Source organism: Lissotriton helveticus, chromosome 9 (assembly GCF_964261635.1).
Source record: "Lissotriton helveticus chromosome 9, aLisHel1.1, whole genome shotgun sequence".
Classification (NCBI taxonomy): domain Eukaryota; kingdom Metazoa; phylum Chordata; class Amphibia; order Caudata; family Salamandridae; genus Lissotriton; species Lissotriton helveticus.
In genome coordinates, this window is record NC_136070.1 from 997,477,967 (window position 1) to 997,503,924 (window position 25,958).

The 25,958-nt window shown below is 43.3% G+C and overlaps 1 protein-coding gene across 1 annotated transcript; it reads right to left on the reverse strand.

Moving 5' to 3' along the window:
• Window positions 1-5,117: 5,117 nt before the first annotated feature.
• On the reverse strand, window positions 5,118-7,499 carry LOC144783350 (E3 SUMO-protein ligase KIAA1586-like). Its single transcript, XM_078662367.1, is given in 1 exon segment — window positions 5,118-7,499. A coding segment is annotated over 1 exon segment (2,382 nt).
• Between the last annotated feature and the right edge of the window lie 18,459 nt (window positions 7,500-25,958).

Genomic DNA, 25,958 nt, shown 5'->3' on the forward strand with positions numbered 1-25,958 from the left:
TAATGCTTCTGGAGCTCTTGGCTGGTATCAAGATGTTTGGAAGCGTTTTCCATGTACTCTGCCAATCTGGACCTTAGGGCTAGTACATAGTCCAAAATATCCTGTTTGGGTTCTTAGCAAGGCTTCTCCCAACCCTCTTTAACAAGACAGAGTGGTCCCCTAAGAGGATGGCCAAACAGAAGTTCAAAGTGGTAAAACCCTACTCCATTCTTAGGCACCTCCCTGTAAGCGAAAAGCAAGCTTGTCAAGAGGACATCCCATCTCCTTTTGAGTTTTGCAGGGAGCCCCATGATCATTCCCTTCAATGTCTAGTTGAGCCTTTCAATAAGACCATTGGTTTGTGGGTGATAGGGTGTAGTAAACCTGTACTGCACTATACACTCTTTCCACATATGTTGGAGGTATACAGACATGAAGTTTTACCTCCTTAGGAAATCCTACCCTGGTTAAAACACCAATAAGGACCTTGGCTACTGCAGGAGCTGTAGTAGTTCCAGGGGAAATTGCGTCAGGATACCTGATGGCATGATCCACTACTACCAGTATGCATTTGTTTCCTGATGCTGTGGGAGGTTCAAGTGGACCCACTATGTCTGCACCTACCCTTTCAATGTGAACCCCAACCACTGGTAGTGGAATTAAAGGGGCCCTTGGGTGTCCACCTGTTTTGCCACTGGCTTGACAGGTGACAGAGGAACTGACAAACCCCTATATTTTCTGGGGCCAGTAAAAGTTGCTAACTAGCCTTTCCCAAGTCTTGGCCTGGCCAAGATGCCCAGCTAGGGGGATGTCATGAGCCAAAGTGAGTAAACACTCTCTGTACATTTGAGGCACTACCACTCTCCTAGTGGCACCAGGGTTCTGGTCTCTGGCCTCAGTATGCAGGAGTCCCTCCACCCAATAGTCTCTATGGGTACCACTGACATCTCCCTTTTCCTGTGCAGCAGATTGCTGCCTCAGGATTTCAAGAGTTGGACAGGTCTGCTATGGGTCCCCTTGGGCCTAAAAACTAAATATGGTAAGGATCAAGTTCCATGGGCTCAGTTCCCTCCAAGGCTTCCAACTCCTTTTCCTGAGGAGAGGGGTCCTGAATATTTTGCTCTTCAGAAGCTGGTTTTCCAGTCTTCTTACCTTTCCTCTTGGAAGGTTGGGCCATTCGGTCAGGCTCCAACACTTCTTTTTCACCCTGTTGTTATCTCTGTGCTCTTGTCTTGACACACACAATCTCAGGGATGTTCTGCATTGTTGTATGGCTTTTCAATTCTATCTCAGCCGATGCTGAGGTCTCCAGGTTGTTTCCAAGCAGAAAGGCAGCTGGACGTTTTGGAGAGACCACTACCTGTTTCAGGCCAGTAAAGTCCCCCGTCTAATGTTACCATAGCCATGGCATGGTTAGTAGTAACACTGTCAGCGTTGGTGACTGGATAAGATTTTCAAATCAGGTATTGTTCTGCGGAAACCAGTGTGTCTCTCACCATGGTGACACTGGCACCTGTATCCCTCGGGGCTTCTATCATAGTCCCATTTATCCAGGGTATTTTAGATACTTCTTTAAGTTGGGAGGCCACACAGCTAAAATGGCAAACTCGACTTCACCCTCAATGACTAGAGCTGCTTCAGTGTGAACCCTGATTTGCTCTGGGCACACTGTTGATCCAATCTGGAGATTGGCTACACCAGTACTAACTGGAGGAGGACTAGGGTGCTTCTTGTTAGGACAAGTAGCATCTCCAGTTAAGTGTCCCAACTTCTTACAGTTGAAACACCAGGCCTTCTGGGGATCAAAGTTCTTCCCTTTGAACCTACTATTGGACTGGGAAGAGTTGTGGGTCCCACCCTCTGAGCAGACTCTGGTGTTTTGTCTTTGGGGCCCTCATCCCCTTACACCTTGGGAGGTTTGGTAACCCTTTCTTTTGGTCACCCCCAGTGGTTGTTTTGTTACCCTAGTCTTCACCCAGTGGTATGCCTTCTTTCCCAATTCTTGGGGAGAAATTAGACATGGGTCTACCAGATGTTGATGTAACTTCTCATTAGTGCAATTACTCCAAATATGTTCTTTCATAAACAAATTGTAAAGTCCATTGAAATCATACCCATTATTTCCAGTTAACCATCCATCTAGTGTCTTAACTGAGTAATCTACAAAGTCAATCCAGGATTCGTTTTGGGATTTGGGAGCCTACCTGAATCTAATCCTATATTCCTCAGTTGTGAGCCCAAAGCCCTCAATCCAAGTGTTCTTCATGAGGTCATAAGACCCAGAATCTGCCCCTGTAAGGGTCTAGAGTCTGTCTCTGCAGTTACCTGTGAACAGTTCCCAAGGGAGCCCCCCGTGTGACTTCCTCACGTTTCTTATTTCACATGCCCTCTCTAAAGCTGTGATCCATTTGGTGATGTCATCACCTTCCTCAAATATGGGGACAATCCATTTGGGGATTTTGGGATCATAAGATTGCTCTCTGTCCCTATTTATTAAGTTGCTGCCACCACTGATGGGAGCCAAGCCCATCTCTGTTATTTATTTTTCTATAAACAGGAGCCTGGTCTCTAGGTGTACTCTTTTGGTCTTCCCCACTAAGAGGTTGGTTTCCTCATTGAGGCTGTCCTCAGTGGATTCAGAAGCATCTGACCCACCTGTGTGGGACCTAGGTGCAGTAAGTTGTATTCTTGGAGTAAGTGGCACAGGGACCCTGTTCACCATAGGAAGTGTTTTTTTTGGATGTAATCCTCAGCCCGTCTTCCTCTTCCCCATCTGTGAGGACTTCACCTTGCTCAAAGGGATGGTCCTTAGCATACCCTGACAACAGCTCCTGGAGCTTTTGTTTGGAGTCTTCTGATCCCATACTAATGTTTTTAAGTTTACATAGAGACCTTAACACCCTAAATTCTAAGTGGAGATAAGGAGTGAGGTCGAGGTACTCAACCAGGTTCTCTGTCATTGGTGATATTTTCACTAATAGCTGGGTTGTTGTTAAGAGACATTCTACAAAAGGTTTCTAACCCTCATACCCCTAACTACAGTGAGCTTTTATGTTTCTAAATTTCTAAAGGAACTTAACCAAGGCCCTAACAAGACTTTTAGTCATTTGGAAACGTTTTTAAATTAAAAAAATCAGAATTCTAAAGACAATTTAGTTCTGTTGTTGTTGACCAAGTCCGTCCAACAAATGCAAAGTTGTAGATCCCAGTGCTGATCCACCAATGTAGGAAGCTGGCTCTGTATATACTATACCAAATTGTTTCTAGCTCAAATGAATCAAAAGTCACTAAAAGTTGCGAAGTAATGGAAGGCCCTTTGCAAAGGGTGCCTGCTAACCTTTCTGTTGCTTATTGCTATATTTGGGTGTTGAACTGCTACTAATGGGTGAAACCTTTGTCCAGATAATACTAATGTGCAAAAGTTATGAAATAATGAAGTAATATTAGCACAAAATGTGCTGCAATACACTGCATAATTTATTTTATTGCCTTATAATTTAGTCAGCCCTGCTGTATAATTTGGTCCTCTCTTGCTGCATAATTTCAGTGGTTCTGACCTATGGTGAGCTGAGAGGTGTGAGGGTGACGGGAGTGACAAACCTATAGCACAATGGGAATCTGGGATTTACCTCATCAGGAAGAAGAGCTGGGTAAAATGACCATGGCGTATAAGCACTGAACCTTTTACCTTTGGTGGGTCTTCTCTCCCCCAGAGGTCCCTAGTTGCTGCAGAGTTCCTTACAGATACACCTTAGCAGAGAAACGTTTGCTGATTTCCATATACCTGCATGTTTTAGTTTTTTTACTCACTGCAGTTGATGTGGGGTGGAAGTGGTGCTATATTGTAGACACCATAATCACCGTTAAACCTAAAGTAAAAATTGTAAGTACAACAGTGCTTAATTTGTAAAATATGAAGTGCAGGTGCTCAAATGTTTGTCAGAGGCCACACCTACTTTTCTCTGGCTCCGCCCACTTCATCCACTGGCTCCACCCACTTACTATATTGGCTCCACCCACATTTTCAACTGGCTCTGCTAAAAGTTAGAGGTAATATATATATCTGGCTGATCCGAAATTTCAGCAAGGGAGCCTTCCTCATAGTAAGGTTTTGATAGGAGGGTCCCTTGCCTTGTGAACATTTTGAAAAAGATTAACTCAAAAGTGCATTTAAAGCACAATGTTGTAATAAATTAGCTAAAATCACTAATGCATTGAAAAGGGACCATTTCAGTGCTGTATGTGCTGATTTGGTGAGAAAGGACAATACTGGGGTAGGGTATGCCATTTTTAACAGTCTATGAGTTCTAAGGTACAACTTTTACATAGCTTATGTGCCAAAATAAACCAAAATGTTGTTAAAACACTCTAAACGGAGAAAGTGAATAACATCATGCAATGTACTTGAATTAGTCAGTCATCATGGCACTTCCAGTGGCCGAAGGGGTATGTGGTTATTCAGTACACTAGAGTATTTTGTTAGAGAAACAATTGAAAAAAGAGGATTACCAAGTGGGCTTGTTACTATAGCTTAGACCCTGGGGGATATATGTGCATTTATTAGACACAGATTAGTTAAATAAAATATGGAACTATGCAGTTCTGTATCACACAGACACAACAGATTAGAAAAGAGGCATATATTCCAAATATGACTTTTTAATTCAAGAATTGTATCTTACCAGAAAGCTCAGCAAAATGTAATCTCCACCAAAAGGACCTAGAGCTACCTAGGCCAAAGGAATAGATAATGACGAGGCAGTTTGAATTTCACAGTATTGCAAGTCAGACTCATAGCTATTAGTGCAAAATGGCCATAGTCAGTGCCATACAAAATCTAAACCTATAAAGACAAAATAATGTAACATAAAGCATATAAATACAAATAAATATGTTCTAAAATGAAAAAGCAAGGTAAGTCTTATAAAAACAAAATAAATTATATAAAATATAATAAATATAACATCCAAACCAAGAGACAGCTATAAGAAAATATTAAATAAATTGACACTGTCAATCAATGCAAATAAATAACCTATATAAAGTACACAACAATTACATTTCCCCAAAAGTCCAGTAAAGCCTAACTTTTTTAAAATATTGCAATGACCCATTTTTCAGTTAGACTGGGCTAGCATCTATTTTTCTAGAAAAGCCCACACACAGTCTAAATCACTTGTGCATTCCAAATCCTCCTCTTTCCTTGCTTTACTCCTAGTGTCATCAGCTGCTCTCCGTCCTTTTGCAAGCCATGACTGAACATAGGGGATTGGATTGAATCTCTTAAATGGTGGACCAACAAGATTTAAAAACATTAAAGAAGATATTGTTTCAGTCAGCAATGATGCTCTTGTAGATGTGCAAATAAGATTCATTTGAGAAAAGCCCCGCTCACATTCTGCAGTACTGATAGCAATAGTGTGCAAAGCCATCAAAAGCTCCTTGAACTGCCTTTTAATTTCTTTTCCTCCAGATTCTTTATACTCTCTGTACGCACGTATGGTTTCTCGGCTGGCAATGTTGAATCTTTTTCACAGAGACTCAATGTCACTTTCACCATAAAGAACAGGTAGCTCATCAGGCCAGTACTGTTTGTATAAAACTTTCACTTCGTTAATCAGTGTATCATAGTCAGCCTTTTTGTCAGCAGAATTAGTACCGCCTGTAGACAACAAACGATTTCTCAGATTTTCTGCAAGGCTACGAAAAAACTGTCCCTGTTCAATGATTTTGTCAGTGGTCTTTCCTTTGTGCAGCATCACACCCTGGAATATATTTTCTTCCATTGCCTTTTTACACTGTGAGAAATGCTTCCCTTGCCTGTCCACCATTGCCTCAAACACTGCTATTTGCCGACAAATAGCCCGATGGGCATCAATGATTGTAGAATCACGTTTCTGTAACTCGAGTGATAACTCTGATAACTCCTGAAGAGCATCATACATGAGGCCAAGATTAGCAACAAACTGGATAGATGATAATCGCCTTCCTAGGCCGGTGTACATATTTTGATTGGAACTGTCACGGGAAGTATCAACAGCTGCACTAGTAAAATGCTTGTAGAGAGCAGGATAAGCATTCCAAACAGCCTCTACTGTTCTAAAGCTTGATGCAACCCAACGAGTATCTAACACTCTACCTATTCTGCAGAGCTGAATGTCAAGAACTTCTGCACACTCCTTTAGCTCCAAACGGTTTTTAACAGATGTGGCAAACAGAGAATATAGCTTGTCGAGTAAGTTTTTGAAGTGATTTGTAGCGCCAATATCTTTCATGACATCATGAACGGCAAGTTCCAGGCGATGTGCTGAGCAGTGCCAGGCTACAATATTGGGAGAGATTTTTTCTTGCAACCTCTTTACAACACCACTGTGACGGCAAAACATCACTGAAGCTCCATCACAGGCAACTGAAACCAGGCATTTGGAGAGAAAGTCCTCACTTATATTAATAGGATCTTTTTTTAGAGCAGACAGTAAACTGCTTACTATGCCGTCAGCTGACAAATCACTCAGCTCAATGAGGTCAACAAAAATATTAGCTGGGGAGTCCATGCCAGGTAGCTGCATTCGCATGTACACAATTAAAGAACTTTTCCTATTTAACGCAGTGCCTTCATCTAGTAAAATACTTATTTTTGGGGAAAGTTCAATAATTTGAGCAAATATCTTCCTCTTCATTTCTGAGATGTTTGAGCAAGCTACATTGGAGTGCAAAATTCGACCCATATCCAGTCCATTTAACTGGTGGCAGTCTATCTCTGTTTCAAAACCATACGCTGGCCTGTTCCGCTTTGCTTCCTTATAAGCTACACGGAATATTCTGGATGTTGATGACATTTGTAAAGATTGAGCTTTTGCAGTTACTTGCAATAAAGAATCTTTTTTTGCATTTTCTAAGATTTTTAAAGTTGCAACATGAGCCTTGCTTTGTCCATGTTCTCCAATCTTTTTTCTCAATGATTTTTGCTGTTGTTTTAGATTTGTGCCATATGCCTTCACAGTAGAGTCAGTCCATTCTTTGGACAATTTCATTCCCCTGGATTTCTCAGCACCAAGATCACGGACTTGGCGACATACAGAACAGCCAAGGTTAGGGCCTTTAACAATTAACCACAGATGCTTGCGTTGGAAATATATCTTTTGATCATGTTTCCAACCTTTAGGAAGAATGCCTTTCCTAAAAACTCTGTCTGAATGTGGTTTCAGCGATAATGTGTCAAATTGTTTGCTAGTGCTTGGAGTTTCCTCTGTCTCAGTAGCAATCTCCACAGCATGATGCTGGTCATCTTGGAGAGGACTATCTTGTGTCTTTTCTTCTGTAGGTGTGATAACGCTGCTGCTAGTAGTGGTGTCCCTCTCATCTAGTGCCTTCTCTTGCACTTCATCTTCTGTGTTGTTCCCTTCATCCACCGGAAGTACATGGTCTTTTTTAGCTACTTTATTAGTAGGCTCCCCATCGTCTTTGGGCTTAAATTTTGTGAAGTAGCTTGAAATCTTCTTCTGCCCACTGTGTGACATTCTAGGGAAGCAAAGTGAAATAAAACATGCTAGACATGTGCGAAGTGTGATGTCAATTCATCTAAGTAATTACATGCACAATTATTTTTTTTGCAGTTTGCTCCAAAGAAATTTATGCATCTGCACATATATTACCATCTACTACAACTGACTACAAGTATAATCCAAATGGATCTTACTTTGCCGGGTTTGCCCACCCAAATTCAGACCTTTTCCAATTCATACGCCTGCCTCCCCTGCAGCACTCACTGAAAAGAGGCACAAAGTCTTTAAAGTTTGCCTCACTTTTAAGCTTTGGCTTCCTGTAGCAGTAGTATGACAACTAAAGCAGGGTAAGGTGGAAGTGTGCAAAGTTAGTTACACACTGTGATTCACAAAAAGTATTCATTAATTGACACTCAAGGCCAGAATGGGAACCCAAAGCAGCCCTGGCAAGTTTTGTTTGACCAGCCCCCATACAGTGCATAGCAAGCAAGCTTAATGACTGCTAGAGATGTTTGCATGGGGGTCATTCTCCCCTCAAGAACATTTTTTTGAAAAGAAAAAACTAAAATGGTGCACAACATATTTAGCTGTATCAACTTTCAAAGCATAGTAAATTGTACACCTAAATGAGGACCTGCATAGCCACCAAGGCCAGAAAGCATGGTAATCTCACAACTTGGAAATGTCAGACAAAGGCACCCAGGCCAGAAATCATAGAAACGTCAGACAAAGGCACCCAGGCCAGAAATCATGGAAATGTCACACAAAGGCACCCAGGCTAGAAATCATGGAAACGTCAGACAAAGGCACCAAGCCTCAGGCCAGAAATCGTGGAAACATCACACAAAGGCAGCCCGGAAAGAAATTATGGAAATGTCACACAAAGTCAACCAACCAGGCCAGAAAGCATAGAAACATCACACAAAGGCACTCAAGCGACAAAGCATGAAAATGTCAAAGAAAGGCACCCAAGCCAGTGGTGCTGGAACAATTTCTAGAGTGTTGGTGCTGCCCTCAATGTTACATCACTGAAGAAGTCATAAGATTGTGAAAAACCCAAACTTACACTAAGGACAAACACAGCAAATGAGCCTTGCTCATTCCGGCAGAGGTGGCGAGTGTGTGGTATGTTGCAGTAGATCATTTAGAAGCCCACTTCTTGTTGAGTGGTGTTGGTGTACTCAACTGTATGAACCAAAGCTTTCCACAATACTAAACTCACCACCCCAACTACCTCAACTTCCTGCTCTATCCAGTGCTGAGGTAGAATTCCTGCATATCAGCTGATGCTTTGGACAGCTGAATAGCTACCAGTACCAGACATTGGTAGTTGTTATTTGTTAATGATATCTATGTAGGCATACTGGCATTGGCATAGTAGCTCAACGAAACAGCTGTAACGATTCAAGATGGCTTGACATAGGTCTTTCAAGCAAAGTGAGCCCTAGGGCTTAGCACTTTAACTTAAGGCAATCTCAGGAATGGGCTGGCGAGGTGAGCTGGCATTCTTCGAAATGGGGAAAACGGACTTACTCAGATGATCCAGTAAGCAGATCTGTGCCTTGGGTTAGGTAAGGCCTCAAGGGCACTTTGCAGGCAGCATGTAGGCCTGTGCTAAATGCTAAGAGAGTTAAACTGCAAGCTATCTCAACTCAAGCCTCTCCCAGAGATGCTGTGCTGGCTGGCAGGGGTTCTTTATTGAGCTTCCTGCAACAGCTATTAGGTCTGTATCAATGAGTGATAACTTTACATCTATGTTCGGACTTGAGCACCTGTGCAGACTTATTTACCACATTAAAGTTACACATTTGAAAACGTAAACTTCAATGTAATGACATTTGGGAGTGAGAAACAAAGTCCTAAAATACTCTAGATAATTTGGACTACAGTTTATTTGCAGGCTACACTAGAGAAATAGTTTGTCTCCGGAGCAAAATACAGTACATTTTCACCAAAACATTGATGTCCTAAAAATTTTAAACTTTGCTCAAAGTTGTTGAACAATCACCGACATGTAACGCCCTGTTTGGGAGCATTATGTAGCGGAGTACCCAGTTTCTTACATTAATTTCATTTAATAGCGCCTCTCATACCAGTTTAAGGTGTCAGAGCACTTTGCATCATTCACACATTGCATAAATACAATCCTATGTGTGTAACTCAGTATAGAGGGGATGTTACATCAGACAGGACTACAAGGTATAGGAGTCACATGTCATCCATGATTGTCATTGTAGGCAATATAGTTTAGGAGTTCAAAGTCTGAAAAAGCCCAAATGCAGAATTCAAAACATACCAGCATTGTTAGGGGTTCCCTTCAATAAGAAGTGATTTCTACCCACATTAGACCCTTTTTGCAAGATTAGGATAAAGAAAGATTAGCCCAAAAAACATATAGCTGTAATATATAACTTGCCGTTTGCATGCAGCTCTTTGATGACAGACAGACTAGTTAATAGCTTGCTGTTCTATTGTAGCATTTTAACTTACAAACTGCAAGTAACAAAAGGATCTTTTCGACAGAAGCAGTAACACACTGATCTATTTTACATTATATGAACTTTTTGATCTGCATGGTAAACGTTATTTGCAGCAGGTATATAACTCTGGCCTGTACTACCTGCCTTTCAAGCAGTCACAGCTTCCCCTACACAAAGCTCCTGGCTGGCTTTCTCCAGGTAGACGATTAATCACCAGTTATCTTGACATTTTAATGTTTGCCTGAATATTACTGGAGCCCAGGAACTCGGCACTAGCTGCTTTGCCTTATGCTTTCTCCCTGAGAGCATATAAAGGACAGCATAGGCAGCATACGTTGGCCTTACTGAGCTGGTGCCACATTGTGTTGAGGATAGTGGGGTCTCTTTCTCCTTGCAGTAACAGTACGGGAAAGTGCATTATATATTGCTGAGATCGTTAAGGTACGTTTCTTTTAAGGCCAGCTCAGTGGCAAAATTGTGCTGCCTTCAAGGGTAATTAGTTTCAAGGTTGTTTATTACTTGGGTAAGGTAAGGGGTTGTATATGATTCCTGCTGTAGCACAAGAAGGTGGCTCTGCATTTGCGTCATTGCAAGACGAGCCCCTGACAAGTTAATTGGCCAGGCTCCCATGCCCTCATGCACATCTCAACTCATATACCAACATCACTTCTTGGTGCAGAGCCTGCTCAGGTGACGGATTGCCATTGGTTTCTTTGCAAGCAAGATCATCACACTATATTACTTCCCCTTATTTAACCCCGGGCCCAAACTCTATTACTTCCCCTTAATACCAACTCCTCTTATGTTTGATGATGAGGGCGGCTCTTATGCGACTTGCAGCTCTTCCAGGTAATCTCATACATGATACATCTGCCCATGGAAGGCAATTCTGGCTCTGAGTCCACTAACTCTCTTGTAAAAAGGCACCTGTATTGACAGGACTGGAGGAGGTCATGGGGGGTTATTAGCACCAAAATCATCCTGTACTGATTCCACTTCCAGGGAGGCAGCCTGCAACTGCGCAACAAATAGCCAGTGAGTGCATACTGCTGGCAACAACAAACATGATTGTGCATCGATTCGTGATGATCAAACTAGCCTAAAGCCAGGGCATCAGAAACAACATTTAAGCAGTGTGACTTCCGAACATAAAAAAAGTTAATCTGTAGGCCTCACCTGCGCAGATTTATTATCCATTGCTATTTGCTTAAAAAAAAAAAAACAGCCCTTAATGTAGTAGTGTAAGTCAGTCAGAACATTTGCGCACGTTGCAGCTTGCCTGGCACAGCCCCAACCCGAACCCCCACAATTTTATGAGCGTGCCCGGCCTGAAAACGAAACCGAATCCTGCCCTGGGCCTGCAACCTGTACTGATTTCACCCAGGCAGCCCGCAACTGCGCAACAAATAGCCAGTGAGTGCACACAACAAGCCAACAACAAACCTGATCGTGCATCGATTCGTGATGATTAAACAACTAGCCTATGCCAGGCAGGGCATTAGAAACAACAACATTTAAGCAGTGTGTGTGACGTCCGAACATAAAAAAGTTAATCTGTAGGCCTCACCTGCGCAGATTTATTATCCATTGCTTAAAACCAGCCCTGTAGTGTAACAACTAACAAGTAAGAAGTAGAAGATTTGCGCACGCTGCAGCTTGCCTGGCACAGCCCCAACCCGAACCCCCACAATTTTATGAGCGTGCCCGGCCTGAAAACGAAACCGAATCCTGCCCTGGGCCTGCATCCTGTACTGATTACAGGCAGTCCACAACTGCGTAACAAAAAGCCAGGAAGTGACTGAGTGCACAGTTGCACACTAAACATGATCGTGGTTCATCCCATCGATTCGTGATGATCAAACTAGCCTAAGCCAGGGCATCAGAAACAAAACAACATTTAAGCAGTGTGACCGTCACGTCGAACATAAAAAAAGTTAATCTATTCTGTAGGCCTCACCTGCGCAGATTTTTTTGTTAATTCATGATGTCTGCCGGCCAGGCCTACGCCGCCTATCATTCCCAGCCTCCGTCAGACTCAGAGTCCAGGCCAATCTTCATGTGATGTGTAATGTAATGATAACCCTCCCAACCACAATGATAATTAATTTTAAAAAAAAACGTAATCCTGCGCCTGCGGCCCCCGCCGCCCCCAGGCCCTGCCAGCCCTGCCTCGCCTCGCCTCACCTCACCTGCCTCAGCTGCCTGCCTTATTTCGGAAATTCGGCCGGCGCCGGCCTACCCCCAGGGCCCAGGCCATCTTGTCCCTGCCTCCAGGCGCTGCTGTAGCAGTGGTAGGTAGACGGTCGGGTCGACCAATCACAGTATGATTTAAAAAACCTGACTCACTGGTCTGGCCACCACCAGTAAATTAATCACGTTCACGGTTCAATCTCACCCCACTGCCAGCCCAGGCCCCCTGCCCTGCCTCGCTCGCACCCAGGTCGCCCTCACCTGCTGAGCAGTGAGCACTCGCAGTCGCCGGCCACTCCCAACTCCGAGTCGAGTCCCCCACCACCAGCAACTTTGGGCGGGCGAGGGAAGAGGTGCGGACGTGCGGTTATGCAGGGGCGGGCAGAGAAAATGCGCGTGCAATGCATTCAATTGCATGCAATCTGCGCACGCGTCACTTCCTCTGGCGCGCACAGCCCCAACCCCCGCAGCAAAGCCCTGCCCAGTGCCTGCCCCTGGGCCCCTGCAACAAGTAACAAAAGTTACAATTTACAAAACAACAAGTCCCGGACTCCCGCCCACTGGGGCCCTGATCCGCGCCGCGGCCGGGAAGTGGAATTAATTTGTTCTTAAGTAACTGGTGGGACCCGGAGCAGGGAGCAGGGCAGCTCAGCTGTATGCTGCAAGCATGCATCATCGACGTCGACGACCTGGTCAGTCAGATGGCAACAGTGACAGTAATACACAGCAGCGCCACACAGCCACACTCTGTGTGTGCCTGCCAGAGTCACCACCAGTCAGTGCGCAGACAGAGACACGCACGACTTTAAAAAATCAAAATGAGGCAGGAGAACAGGTGCACTTAATGCCGAGTGATAGACCCGGCCCGCATAATTAAGTGCCAGTGCTGAGCATCGGCAAGCTCCGGCTCAAATTAAGCCCTGAACAAGATAGTTAGAAACTCTGGGAGCAAGGGTTAGAATGGGCTCAAAATTCACAAAGAGCAGAAAAGAATCCTCTCGCACTCGAAAATAATATTTTTTTTGCCTATATCCGCATGTTTATTGACGTACCTAGACCTATGCCACTTTGTTTAAGGGTTTATTGCTTTATACACAAATAGAATAGAATCATAAACTAAGCCAAACAAGCTTGGGAGCTCCCACCCTTAAACACTTGGCAGCGAGAGTAATCCATGCAGACCTTCCATGTATTGCTTTGTATTGTATTCTAATTGGATTTATATAGCACTTACTGCCCATGACGAGGCGTTGAAGCACTTTATAATGAGTAGCGCAGTACTCTGGAACCTAAATCTAACGGTTATCCCAGTGGTTATTAATTACTTTTGGTTAATTGGAAAAACTCTGCACTGTGCATTCCTCCATAGGATTGTGGGGTCCGGCATAAGCATCTCTTGCACCAAGGTACTTTTTTGCCCTATTAAATCTATGTGTTGGGTTTGTGTGTGCGGCTTACATTGTGAATTGTCTTCACCAGAGATAGTGCAGAGTGCAACACTTCCAGACAGAGATGTTTTAAGGCATGGGCAAAGTGGGCTCTAGCCCAGTTCCCTCACCTTTCTAGAGGACCCATGATTAAACTTTCAGGACAGTCCCTGACTGTGGCATAATGCAAGAATGATGGACCCCCCTTCACAATATGTAAAGGGGCTCTCAGGTTTCCGATATATCATAAATATTCAAAGGCTTTGCACTCCATTAGGGGCTTCCTGAAGGACTGGAGACACCTTAAAGGTCGGGGGCCGATGAAGAGGGTTGTCAATGATCAGACAATAGTTGCCGTGGGCGTGAATGAGCTAAAAACGGATTATAAATACAAAACTGTTCCTTTCAGGGGTCCTAAATTACCTTTGCCGGGACCCTTTAGGCGTCCCTGCTTCCGAAACAATTAAATCTAAGCCACAAACTGTGTTACTTTCTACCCCACAGCCCTAACTTTTTCGCTTAGGTCCTAATAGCTGCAAAGATTTCACAGCTGATGCTTCTCTCTGATTTCTTTCTTTCTATATTTTTGTGACCTGATGTGGGGAAATGAGGTGAATATTATATGGTGTGGTTCTGCGACCTCACTGTCTAATACACGTACAAATCCCCTGGAGGTCAAGTGGGTTTAGTCTGCCAAACCCACAGCTCAACCCTGGGTAGCTGCGGCACTGAGCAGCAAGGTTTACACAGAGGAACAAGTGTAAAGCATTTAAACAGCACCAAAACAATTGATGAAGAAATAGACAACACTCAAAACGGACATCAATTTATAAAAATGGACTGTATTTAGATACTGCAACCAAAGAGATTCACTGGAGGATTCCAGAGATATGGATTTTACAATTAATAATCAACGCATTTTCACTCAACTGCGAACAAAGCTTGGCAAATTCAATTTGACACTCACCCAAGTTTTCCTTGAAAGTGTAAATGCGGTAGAAGTACAAGGGGTGACCAACTCTGGCAAGGAGCTAGTCAGGTGGATCAGCTAGATCCCTGCATAAAGCTACCTTCACAGAAGAAGCAGTCCTCAAGCAATTTCAGAGTTTCAGGTACTTTTTTCGGTTTGCAACACGGCTGGACTGGGAACAGAAACTGCCTTGGCACATCATGTCGACCGGCCCGGGGATGCTACTGCGAAGCACTGCTGCCTCATTTGTTACCGGGGCTGATTTTGCAGCAATGCTACAAAAGCACCCCACAGGTCAAAAAATGTCCCCACCCTTCCGGCCCACAGTGAAAACGCCAGTCCGGTCTAGTTGCAATGCATTCCTATGGAGTGGTCCTGATGCAAGAGAAAAAGGATGCTGAAGACGCACTAAATATGCTGTGGATGTGTTGTGGTCGATAGGGGTCCTTGGATCATGGAGATGGGGGGGGGGGTCCTGGTTGCAGGATTGATGTCCCCCAAAGTCCTCTCCAGGCTTTCTAAATTGACGTTGTCACTGGAATACTAGTCGCATGGTTTCACAGGCCAATCCTTCCTGAGTCGATAACTCGTCTTTTGAGGGTCCCAGCAGCGTTCTGACAGGACAGCCTGGCTCAGCAGCTCTGTTCCCTGGGTCTTGGTCCCTGACGCTGCACAGAAGCATTGGTAGTGGCTTGAAGACTTTGATCCTAGAGATGCAAATGATGCTGTCTATGAACTGGATGTAAAATAACTGTGCAGGGAAAAGGTAAGTGAAGTTTGATACATGGCTTACTTTTTCCGTATTTCAATGTGCTGAACATTTAATCTGCAGGTCACTGTATAGATAATGAATGCTGTTGGTGCATTCATGCAAAAATCTTTTGGAGCTTTAAGTACAAGGAAGTCTACTAAGAGAAATGTTTGGCTTTGTGATTGGAGCACCAAGAAGTCAACCTGTCAGCTGTGATTTGTGGAGTTTAGTTTGTGCACCACTATAGATCAGAAACTGATTTTACTTCTGGATTTTCATTTGACAATTACATTAATGCATTCTGAGAGTCTGATTGCTTCTCCTAATATCAATGATTTGTAAAGTTGATGGCTTGAATACTCTGTACTTCAGTCTACATGGCAGTTATATTGCAACCCTTGTCTCTTTTATTAGAAAGATGAGGACACTGAATTGTGATGCCTCGCTGTATTATACCAAAGAGGCTCTTGATTGAATGCCCATTTGTAGAATGTACATTAAAGATAGTTAAAGCTAACCAAGATGGGTTGTTGGAAGCAAGTATTATTTTGTCTAATCGGTAGTAATTCTCAAAGTGGTTCTTAATAATTGAGAAGGCAGTGGTACTCCATTTCCCTGCCACACCCCCAAACATAACCTGAACTTTGATTGTTTTAATTTGGCGTACACAGTGAAAAGGAAAAAATCCCTTTGGGTAGGTTTCTATACAGATCATAAATATCACACACCTCTTGACACATCCAAAAGTTACACTCCTTCAACTTTCTCTCAGTCCACACCTGAAAATTTAGCCATATATAACGGGAAAACCACCATAAAAATTAAAAATGTACACAAAACTTTATTGTTTGTATAAACACAAATTCATTAAATTAGGTAACCTAACAATGAGATAGATATCTCAAGCTTTAAAAACACAATACATGACAATTTCAACCTAACATAGTTAAAAAACGTACTGGAGAGTAAAAAGCCAGACAGATATAATACGTCTTGACAGGCTACACATCCATCACTACACAATATCCATAGCATGGAGAAATACAGTTCACAATTCGCTTTAACACTGTATGAATGCAAACCTTTCTCCTTCTTTTATCCCTTCACTATCCTTCTCAATACAAATAATTAACTATCATATCCACCACTCAAATTACTTTCATATTTTGACTATACTAATTCACCACTAATCCTTTATGGGTTATGGAGTAGCGTGCTACTTGCCGAAAAAGCGATTTGACGCCTCATCAAGGGTATTAAGCGTGATATAAATGCAATTACAATACAATACAATATATACAACACAAGTCCTGTGCACACGTTCCAGTTAGTAAATATTGAAGTTTTCAAAAGTAAAGAGAAAATTCGTAAATTAATGAAACAAGGTAGACACATATGAATGGTTTCTTTTAAATGCAGCGTGTTGTTTTTTTTTTTAGAGTTGTATATAGCGCGAACTAGACCCGAACCGAATCGGGTATCAGAGCGCTTTACATAACACCAGTTACGTTACATGAGGACACGCATTTTTAGGCACAGGGAGATTAACAGCCTGATTCATCAACGGGCCGTTTTGCGAGCCCCTAATAGCGATTCATAGCGAATCGCTATTAAGGACTCGCAAAACGGTATTCATGTAGGAATTGCTAAATAAATAGCGATTCCTACACATTCCTTATTTGCGAGTAGCAAATTGCTAATCGCAAATAAGGAATAACTCCCCATTCATTCCTATGGGCCAAAAGGCCCATAGGAATGAATGGGGAGTATTCCTTATTTGCGATTAGCAATTTGCTACTCGCAAATAAGATAGCGATTTAAAGGGTGCCAGGGGTGTCCAAAGGACACCCTGTAGCACCCCTTAAATGCAAATTGAAACTGGTGTTGCGCACACACATGTCCAAAGGACATGTGTGTGTGCAACATGCAACTTAGAAAAATGCTTTTAAAAGCATTTTTCTAAGTTTTTGCTATTTACCGAGAGGTCTGACCTCTCGGTAAATAGCGGCCCGAAATTGCGAATTAGCAATTTAAAAATGGTTGATGAATTGCATTTAAGGAATCTCAAATAGAGATTCCTTAAATGTAATTCCTCGCAATTTAGAGAATTAGCAATTACCGAATTTTGCATTTGGGATGATGAATCCCAAATGCAAAAATTGCGCTCGCAATGGGCCAGATTCTCAGAATCTGGCCCTTTGCGAGCGCAATTCGGCTTGATGAATCAGGCTGTAAGTGATTTGCCCAGAATCACAGGAGGTTTTGGCGTCATTACCGAGACTCGAACCCAGTTCCCCAGGTCCGACGTCGAGCGCCCTGGAAGGGTGACATCGAAGCAAAACAACCAGCCGACACGTGTTTCGTCAAGCGGGCGTCGGACCCGTAACTTTTCAGGCCAGGCGCCATTCTTCTTGTACACTCTAAAACCCTGCACAGAACCCACAATGCAATATATACTTTCTGCCTTTTCTGGCCTTTTTGCCCATCTCCCTCTTGCTTTCACGACATCTGGATATTGCCAGCGGTTTACGTCATTTGGTCTATGACATTATTTTATCGCATTTTTGCTTTTTTTCCTCTTTTTACTTTGGTATCCCTCACCACTCCTGCCCCACACAAGCTGAACTAACGAGATAAAAACACAAAACACTGATCGGTACTAGTTTACCTGCAGGTAACCTCTCATCCTTCTAAGGCCGATAAAACCCCTGTATTGAGTAAATGAAAACACCTGTTACTTGAAATGCTGAAATGTGATAATGCTGTAAGCCTTTGTCAAGAAGCACTGTATATAGACAAGTCCACATTATCAGCATGCGTCTCCGGGCAACATTTTATATAAAGTTTTGAAGCGCTTTATAATTATAATATCACAATATTTTTTCAGGATGAAAAGTAAAATTTGAGAGAGTGTTAATGGCAGCCCAGAACCGAATCAAGGTAATGAATCAATGTCCTGATACTGCCTTGAACGTCTTAATCCATTTAACCGTTCTACAATTTTTGAACCAGCAATTAATTATAGCTCTCTGAAAATGTAGAGCTCAAAAAGTCCATTACTGTGGTGAGACAAGCTATTTTACTCTCTCCAGTTCCCTGGCCTCATTCCTCACCGATTCGTAATGTATGGAGCAGCCAGTTTATTTATGATAAGAAGTGCGATTGAGCCTCAAGGTAAGGTCATCTCATCACAGATAAGATACAAAAAGGACTATGGACATTTATTCCTGCGAAGACAGCATTTTCTATGATTCCTTTTATCTTTGGAGGTGAACTTCTCTACCAGCACCCTTAGGAACTCTTAACAAGCACTGGCAAAGCCAATAGGTCTAGTTTTAATATGTAACACAAATAAAGGTAGGCATTCACAAATGTTGTTTGTATGCATTGCATGTGGAAATGGTATTTAGCACGTTAAAGCCAATGCTCTTGTATTTGACAGTGCTGGGAAAAGAGTAGCAATTGGATTGATTTTCGGTAAATACTGCATAAAGGATAAAAGGAATTGAACGTTACTAACAGTGTGCTGATTCAGTGCATTTATAAATGTTAAAATAGCCCTACATACATTCCATTTGAAGGGCTTCCTAGAAGGCAGCATGATACACCAGACACCTATGGCCATTTTGTGTATATTTTAAAGAACTGGTAACGATAGGTCTTGAAGATAGCATCCTATTCAAGAAAGACCTAAATAGGAAAAATAGGAAAAAACAAGCACAATGTAAGACTTTCTTGCAATTTTCCAGAATCTTCTTCTTGTACACTGCTTCTTGATTAAGCAGGTTCATGGAGATAATGGAATAGATGTTTTGCGACTCTTTGTCATGAAAATGTGTTCTCCAAACAACTTACCCATGTGTAACTGTCATATATACCTTTGGCATTCTATAATCCGATTTTTTTTCTTAGTACTTCCTACAACGTGCAAGGACAACGAGATAGTAAACAGGACGCATTTAGCATGCAGCCAACACTGACAATATGTACACGCCTTGAATGAAGGCATGAATGAATACAATTGGTTTATAATTATAAAGCATGACAGCTGCTCCACCTGTTACCCATGTGTAACTGTCGAGGAAATATATGCCTTTGGCATTCTATAATCCGAATTATTTTGTTTGTACTTCCTACAACTCGCAAGGACAACGAGATGGTAAACAGGACGCACTTAACATGCAGCCAACACTGACATGATGTACAGGCCTTGAATGAAGGCATGAATGAATAAAATTGGTTTATAATTATAAAGCATGACAGCTGCTCCACCTGGAGCGTCTTGGTGCAAATTTGAACGAAGAGCAGGAGTCTGAGTTTCCTACCAGGACAGTAGGGTCTCAAAGAAGAACGGAGAACCTGAATCATATTTCTTTAAAGAGGTTTAGCTTCAAGAGAGCCTTAAAAGCCGATTCCGAAGAGGAACACCCAAGATGTTCAGGAAGGGAATTCCACAAACTGGGAGCTAGGAAAGTGAAGGAACAACCACCTGTTCCTGCTTTGTGAACACTAGGGATGCACAAAATATTCTGTTTTGCCGATCTCAGGCTGCTAGATAGGTCGATACTTATTGATCTTGGCCTGAATTTAAGCAAGGTCTGTCTGTTGTACCGCCCTGTGAGTTATCCTAAGGGTTTTACATTTTATACTATGGCTAATTGGTACCCAATGGAGAGCGCTCAGTCCCTTCTGAATCGAGTTTGGTTTGGGAATGTTCAGCACCAAACGGGCTGCCGCTTTCTGTACCCGTTGTAATCCGTTGATAAGCTCTTAGGGGAAACCAAGAAAAAGTACATTGGCGTAGTCCAGACTTGAGGTGATTAAGGCATGGACAATGTTCTTCGGAGTGTGGTCTGGCAGAAAATGCAGAGGTTCTCTCAGCGATTTCAATAGGAGAAACAGACTCTGGAAATTAATCTGACTTGGGGTTTGTATGAGAAGGCAGTAGCTATTTTTACACCCAGATTTTTTGCAACGGATGTCAGGGCCGCAGGTTTTCCCAACTCAGTAGGTAAAATTCTAGTCATGTCAATTGGAGAGGGTGTACCAAATTCCACAATCTCAGATTTGTCCGAGTTAAGAAAGAGGCAGCACTTGTGCATCCGCTCAGCTACTGCCAGAAGACAGCCCTGTAAGTTGAGTGAAACAGAGTCATCCAGGTGATTGAAGGCATACGACTGCTGAGTGTCCTCTGCCTAAGAAACAACATTGAAGGCCTAGTATTGTACAATAAAGGCTTGGGGAGACATATAGCTGTTAAATAAAGTTGGGTTGAGGCCCGAACTCTGTGGCACGTCACAGTTAACGTCCTTGTATCTCAAGGTGTAGAGAGGTAAGTATCCTGCTTGCCTTCTGCCAGAAAGGAAAGAGTTTATCAATTTCCAAATGATGAGAATTATACCAGCTTTTTTCAATCACTTTAATAAGATGTCATGAGACACTGTGTCAAAAGCAGCAGATAAGTCAAGCAGTATTACTATAGATTTTTTGCCTACATTGTCAGGTTTTGATGAAATCCATTAACTCTAAAAAGGCAGATACATTGCTGAAACCAGCACTGAAGCCGGACTGCGAGGGATGTAAAAAGTTACTGTTGTCAATAAAACTGGTAATCTGGCGATTGACCAAAGACTCTAACAACTTCCCTAAGACATGAAGTAGAGAGATGGGTCTGTAATTACTCAGGTTTAGCGGATCAAGATTGGCTTTTTTAATGAGTGGTAGCACTAGTGCCTTTTTCCAGCTTGTAGGCACTGAGCCAGAGTCTGGGAATAGATGAAATAAAGAATTACTCTGAGGGCTTAGTTAGTCGACGGCTCGCTTCAGGATATGTGGAGAACAGACGTCCAATGGGGAGCCAGATCAAGCTTTTTGAATATTCATTTCTGAGTCAAATGAGGTAACTGAGGAGCATTGCTCTGGGATTCTAGCTAAATTCTTATTGCCTTGAACTTAGAGTAGATCATGTTAACCTTATCCCAGAGGTCTTCAAACTTTTTGATGCCGAGACCCCCTTGTAAAACCTTTTTAGGCGTAAGGACCCCCTTCCGACAAAAGATTCTAGAAACTGGTACTCCTCATCATAAACAACTATCGACAACCATAAATGCGCCTGTTAGACCTCATCACATCCATCCATCCATCATTCATCCACCCACACTTCCACACATCCATCCACCCTTTCATCCTTCCATCCATACATCCATCCTTTACCTATCCACCCGTCCATCCACACACCCACCTTTTCACACATGTATCCATCCATCCATCATTCATCCATGCAACCTTTTATCCATCCATACATCCATCATCCATCCACCCTTTCATCCTTCCATCCATACATCCATCCTTTACCTATCCACCCGTCCATCCATCCATCATTCTTCCACCCACCTTTTCACACATCCATCCATCATTCATCCATGCAACCTTTTATCCATCCACCCATACATCCATCCTTCATCCATCCACCCTTTCATCCTTCCATCCATACATCCATCCTTCATCCATCCTCCCTTTCATTATTCCACCCATATATCCATCCACCCTTTCATCCATCCTTCATCCACCCACCCTTTCATCCATCCATCCACCCATCCATCATTCATCCCCCACCTTTTCACACATCCATCCATCCATCATTCATCCATACATCCATCATCCCTTTCATCCTTCCATCCATACATCCATCCTTTACCTATCCACCCGTCCATCCATCCACCCATCATTCTTCCACCCACCTTTTCACACATCCATCCATCGTTCATCCATGCAACCTTTTATCCATCCATCCATCCATATATCCATCCTTCATCCATCCACCCTTTCATCCATACATCCATCCTTCATCCATCCACCTTTTCATCCTTCCATCCATACATCCATCCTTTACCTATCCACCCGTCCATCCATCCACCCATCATTCTTCCACCCACCTTTTCACACATCCATCCATCATTCATCCATGCAACCTTTTATCCATTCATCCATCCATACATCCATCCTTCATCCATCCACCCTTTCATCCTTCCATCCATACATCCATCCTTCATCCATCCAACCTTTCATTAATCCATCCACCCTTTCATTATTCCATCCATATATCCATCCACCCTTTCATCTATACATCCATCCTTCATCCACCCACCCTTTCATCCATCCATCCACCCACCCATCCATCATTCATCCCCCACCTTTTCACACATCCATCATTCATCCATCCATCCACACTTTCATCCTTCCATCCTTCCATCCATCCTTCATCCATCCACCCTTACATCCATCCATTCACCCATCACTCATCCACCCACCTTTTCACAAATCCATCCATCATTCATCCATGCAACCTTTTATCCATCCATACATCCATCCCTCATCCATCTACCCTTTCATCCTTCCATCCACCCTTTCATCCATCCATCCTCCATCCACCCACCTTTTTACACATCCATCCATCCATCCTTCATCCATCCATCCACCCTTTCATCTTTACATCCATCCACTCATCATTCATCCACCCACCTTTTCACACATCCGTCCACCCTTTCATCCTTCCATCCGTCCATCCATACAGCCATCCACCCTTTCATCCATCCATCCATACATCCTTCATCCGTCCACCCTTTCATCCATCCATCCACCCATCATTCATTCACCCACCTTGTCTGTGCCTCTCTCATGGGGGGTCAGTATCTCTCTGCTTCGTCTTCCTCTCTCATGGGAGGGCATCTCTGTGCCTCCCTGCTTGGGGGGGGGGGGGTGGCAGCCGGCTGTGAAAACATCTCACCATGAAGAACAGACTCTCAGCCACATTTCTCCTGCACAGGCGCCAGGTATGAGGGCTCGTGGGACTTGAACCAATGATATGATTGTAATGTCCTTCTGCTGTCCTTCTGCTGTTTACTGTGTATTTGTAAAGCGCTCTGATACCTACGGGTTAAACTAGCGCTATATAAAACGTTAAAAGTAAAAATAAACCCACAGCTAAGTCCATTGAACTCAAAGGGCTACAGCCTCCTCCCCCACCCCCCTGCCCCCCCCCCCCAGCTCCTGTATGTCAGCCTGGCTGAAACAGCTTGGACACACACAAAGGCACACCAGAGTACTATCACAGGTCTTTAAAAGACCTTTACTTGTTAACGAGGCTTTGATGTTTTTCACACCTCGGTGTGAATTAGGCGGCCTCCGCCTTGAGCACCCTCGATCAGCCCGACGCCAGGAACTGCACTCTGGCAGAATCTGCGACCCCCTTCCCAGGACTCCACGACCCCCCTGGGGGTCGCGCCCCACAGATTGAAGACCTCTGCCTTATCCTGATAAAAGGTGGCGAGTTGTCGACAAACTGCTGTGAAGACCGGGTGGATTGTTTACCCACTGTAGGATTCAGAAAGGAATTTACAATTTAAACAACAGTTCTAGGTACGTTTTCTGCTTCTGCAATGTGTTTTGAAAACAGGCAGGCTTTTGTTCTCTTTATATTTTTCTTAAATTGTTTGAGAGTGGCTTTGTAGGTAGGTTTGTCCTCATTGCATACGCAGATGATACTCAACTGATCCTAGTCCTTGATAAAGACACTCAGGACTGGGAAGAAAATCTGAAAGGTTGCCTAACGGCTACATTCGACTGGATGGGGAAGAACCATTTGAAATGTAATACGGGCAAAACAGAAATCATAACAATAGGCGCTCATAATGACTTTGTCCCTAAACTCTTGTGGCCGGTGAACGCAGAGGTACCGCCTCATACCACCAATGCGGCACGTAATTTAGGCATTAAGTTCAAATCTGCTCTGTCTTTCAAACAACAGGCACTGGCCGTAGCAGGGACCTGTTTCAACGTCATTAAGGGACTAAGAACATTTTTCGACCTGCTTACCCTGGCTGGTAGGAAAATGGTAATGGTCGCTCTCGTGACATCAAGACTAGATTATTGCAACAGCCTATATGCAGGGACCAATAAAGTGGTAACGCACAAACTTCAGATGGTGCAACACGCAGCCGCTAGGCTGGTGTCGCAATGGCCAAAGAAATCCTCTGCATCTGATGCTTTAAATACCTTGCACTGGCTACCAATTATCAAATGGGTCGTTTTCAAGATCCTAGTCATTAAATTTAGAGCCTTCCATTCTCAGGGACCAAAGTACCTACAAGGGAGGTTCTCTCGTTACCACCCTGGGCGTAACTTGCGTTCCTCCAATGCCAACCTGTTGTCTGTTACTGTGTTCAGACTGAGTTCAAGGGGGGGGCAAATCTTTGCCAGTTCTAGGGGCAAAGGCATGGAATAAACTCCCCCCCCCCCACCTCCGGGCAATAGAGCGGGAACTAGAATTCCGAAAGGCACTAAAAACCTGGATCTTTAAGCTTCCTGACACCTGTGCAAGAGTACTAGTAGGAAGAAGTGGCGAAATTACTAATAGCAGCATGACCAGTGTTTATATCTTCCTGGTCAGTGGTGGCGCCTAGATGCTCCCTGGAGCGACAGTTGCACGGTACAAATATCTGTTTACATTCTATTACATTACATTACATTGCCGAAATTAAGTTGCCATTTCCTCTCTAACTTTTTGCATTTAAGTTTTTCAGCATTTTGGAAAACCAGGGGGTTCAGGCAGAAGTCCTTTTGCTACTAGACATTTCAGGGGTGCTATTTTATCAAAGTTCGCCTTGAGGTCTAAATCAAACCCTTTGACGCAGTCCTAATGTCTACAGACTGATTTACCATTACTAGAGAGAAAAGCATTTTCAAGGATGGGTCTGAGATAGAATGCCAAGGCCGATACATGGCTGACAGCTTACCCTTAAATACCTGCGGAGGGGTAAACTTAAAATGAAAAGGTACTAGGTGATAGTCAGGCCAAGCTAAAGGTACTGGATTCTCTATTTCTAGAGAGGAGATATTGGAAAAAATAACATCTAAAGTGTGGACACCCTTATGCCTCGTTTTTGTACTAATTTAAACTATAACATACCATCTGTCAGCTGTTCCGCAGCTTTGCGTTGGAGGTCGTCAACATGTAAGTTGCAGTCACCCAGCACGTTGGAGTATTGTAGAAACAGAGGCATTAGTTAAAGCCTTGCTGAACTGGAAGTCGCACTTCGGAGGTCCATAAATAAGAACTCCGGAGATGGAGAAGTTATCCGAAATCTCACTTGAGAAAACAAATCCCTTGGCCTTCCCTAATACGTCTAAATGCTGCCTGGAGCAGAGATACTTAGGGCCTCATTTACAAGGCCTTTGCACTGCTGGTGCATCACTTTTTTTGAAGCACCGGCGGCGCAGTGTGCCTGCCCATATTTACATGAACTGCGTGAATTTTCATGGTTTTCTAAATATGGGCCCCTTCAATGCCTTACTCTGCGTGAAAGGGGCATCCTATGGGTGTTGCTGTGGGTGTTCCCACACAACATCCATGGAGCCGGACACATTCCCAGATTTACAACATTTTGTAAAGCTGGGAATGGACCAGAATCCTACGCTTCCCCAGGGAAGGCATAGGAATGGCACAATGAGGAGAAATACTAATAGTTCTCCTTGTTTTTTCCTCTTTTTATGTGTGCTTCATACTGCAGCACACATAGAAAGAGGAAAATGCCATCAATTATTGTTTTTGTGCAGGAAGGTATCCCTTCTTGCACAAAAGCAATCATCCCCGTAACG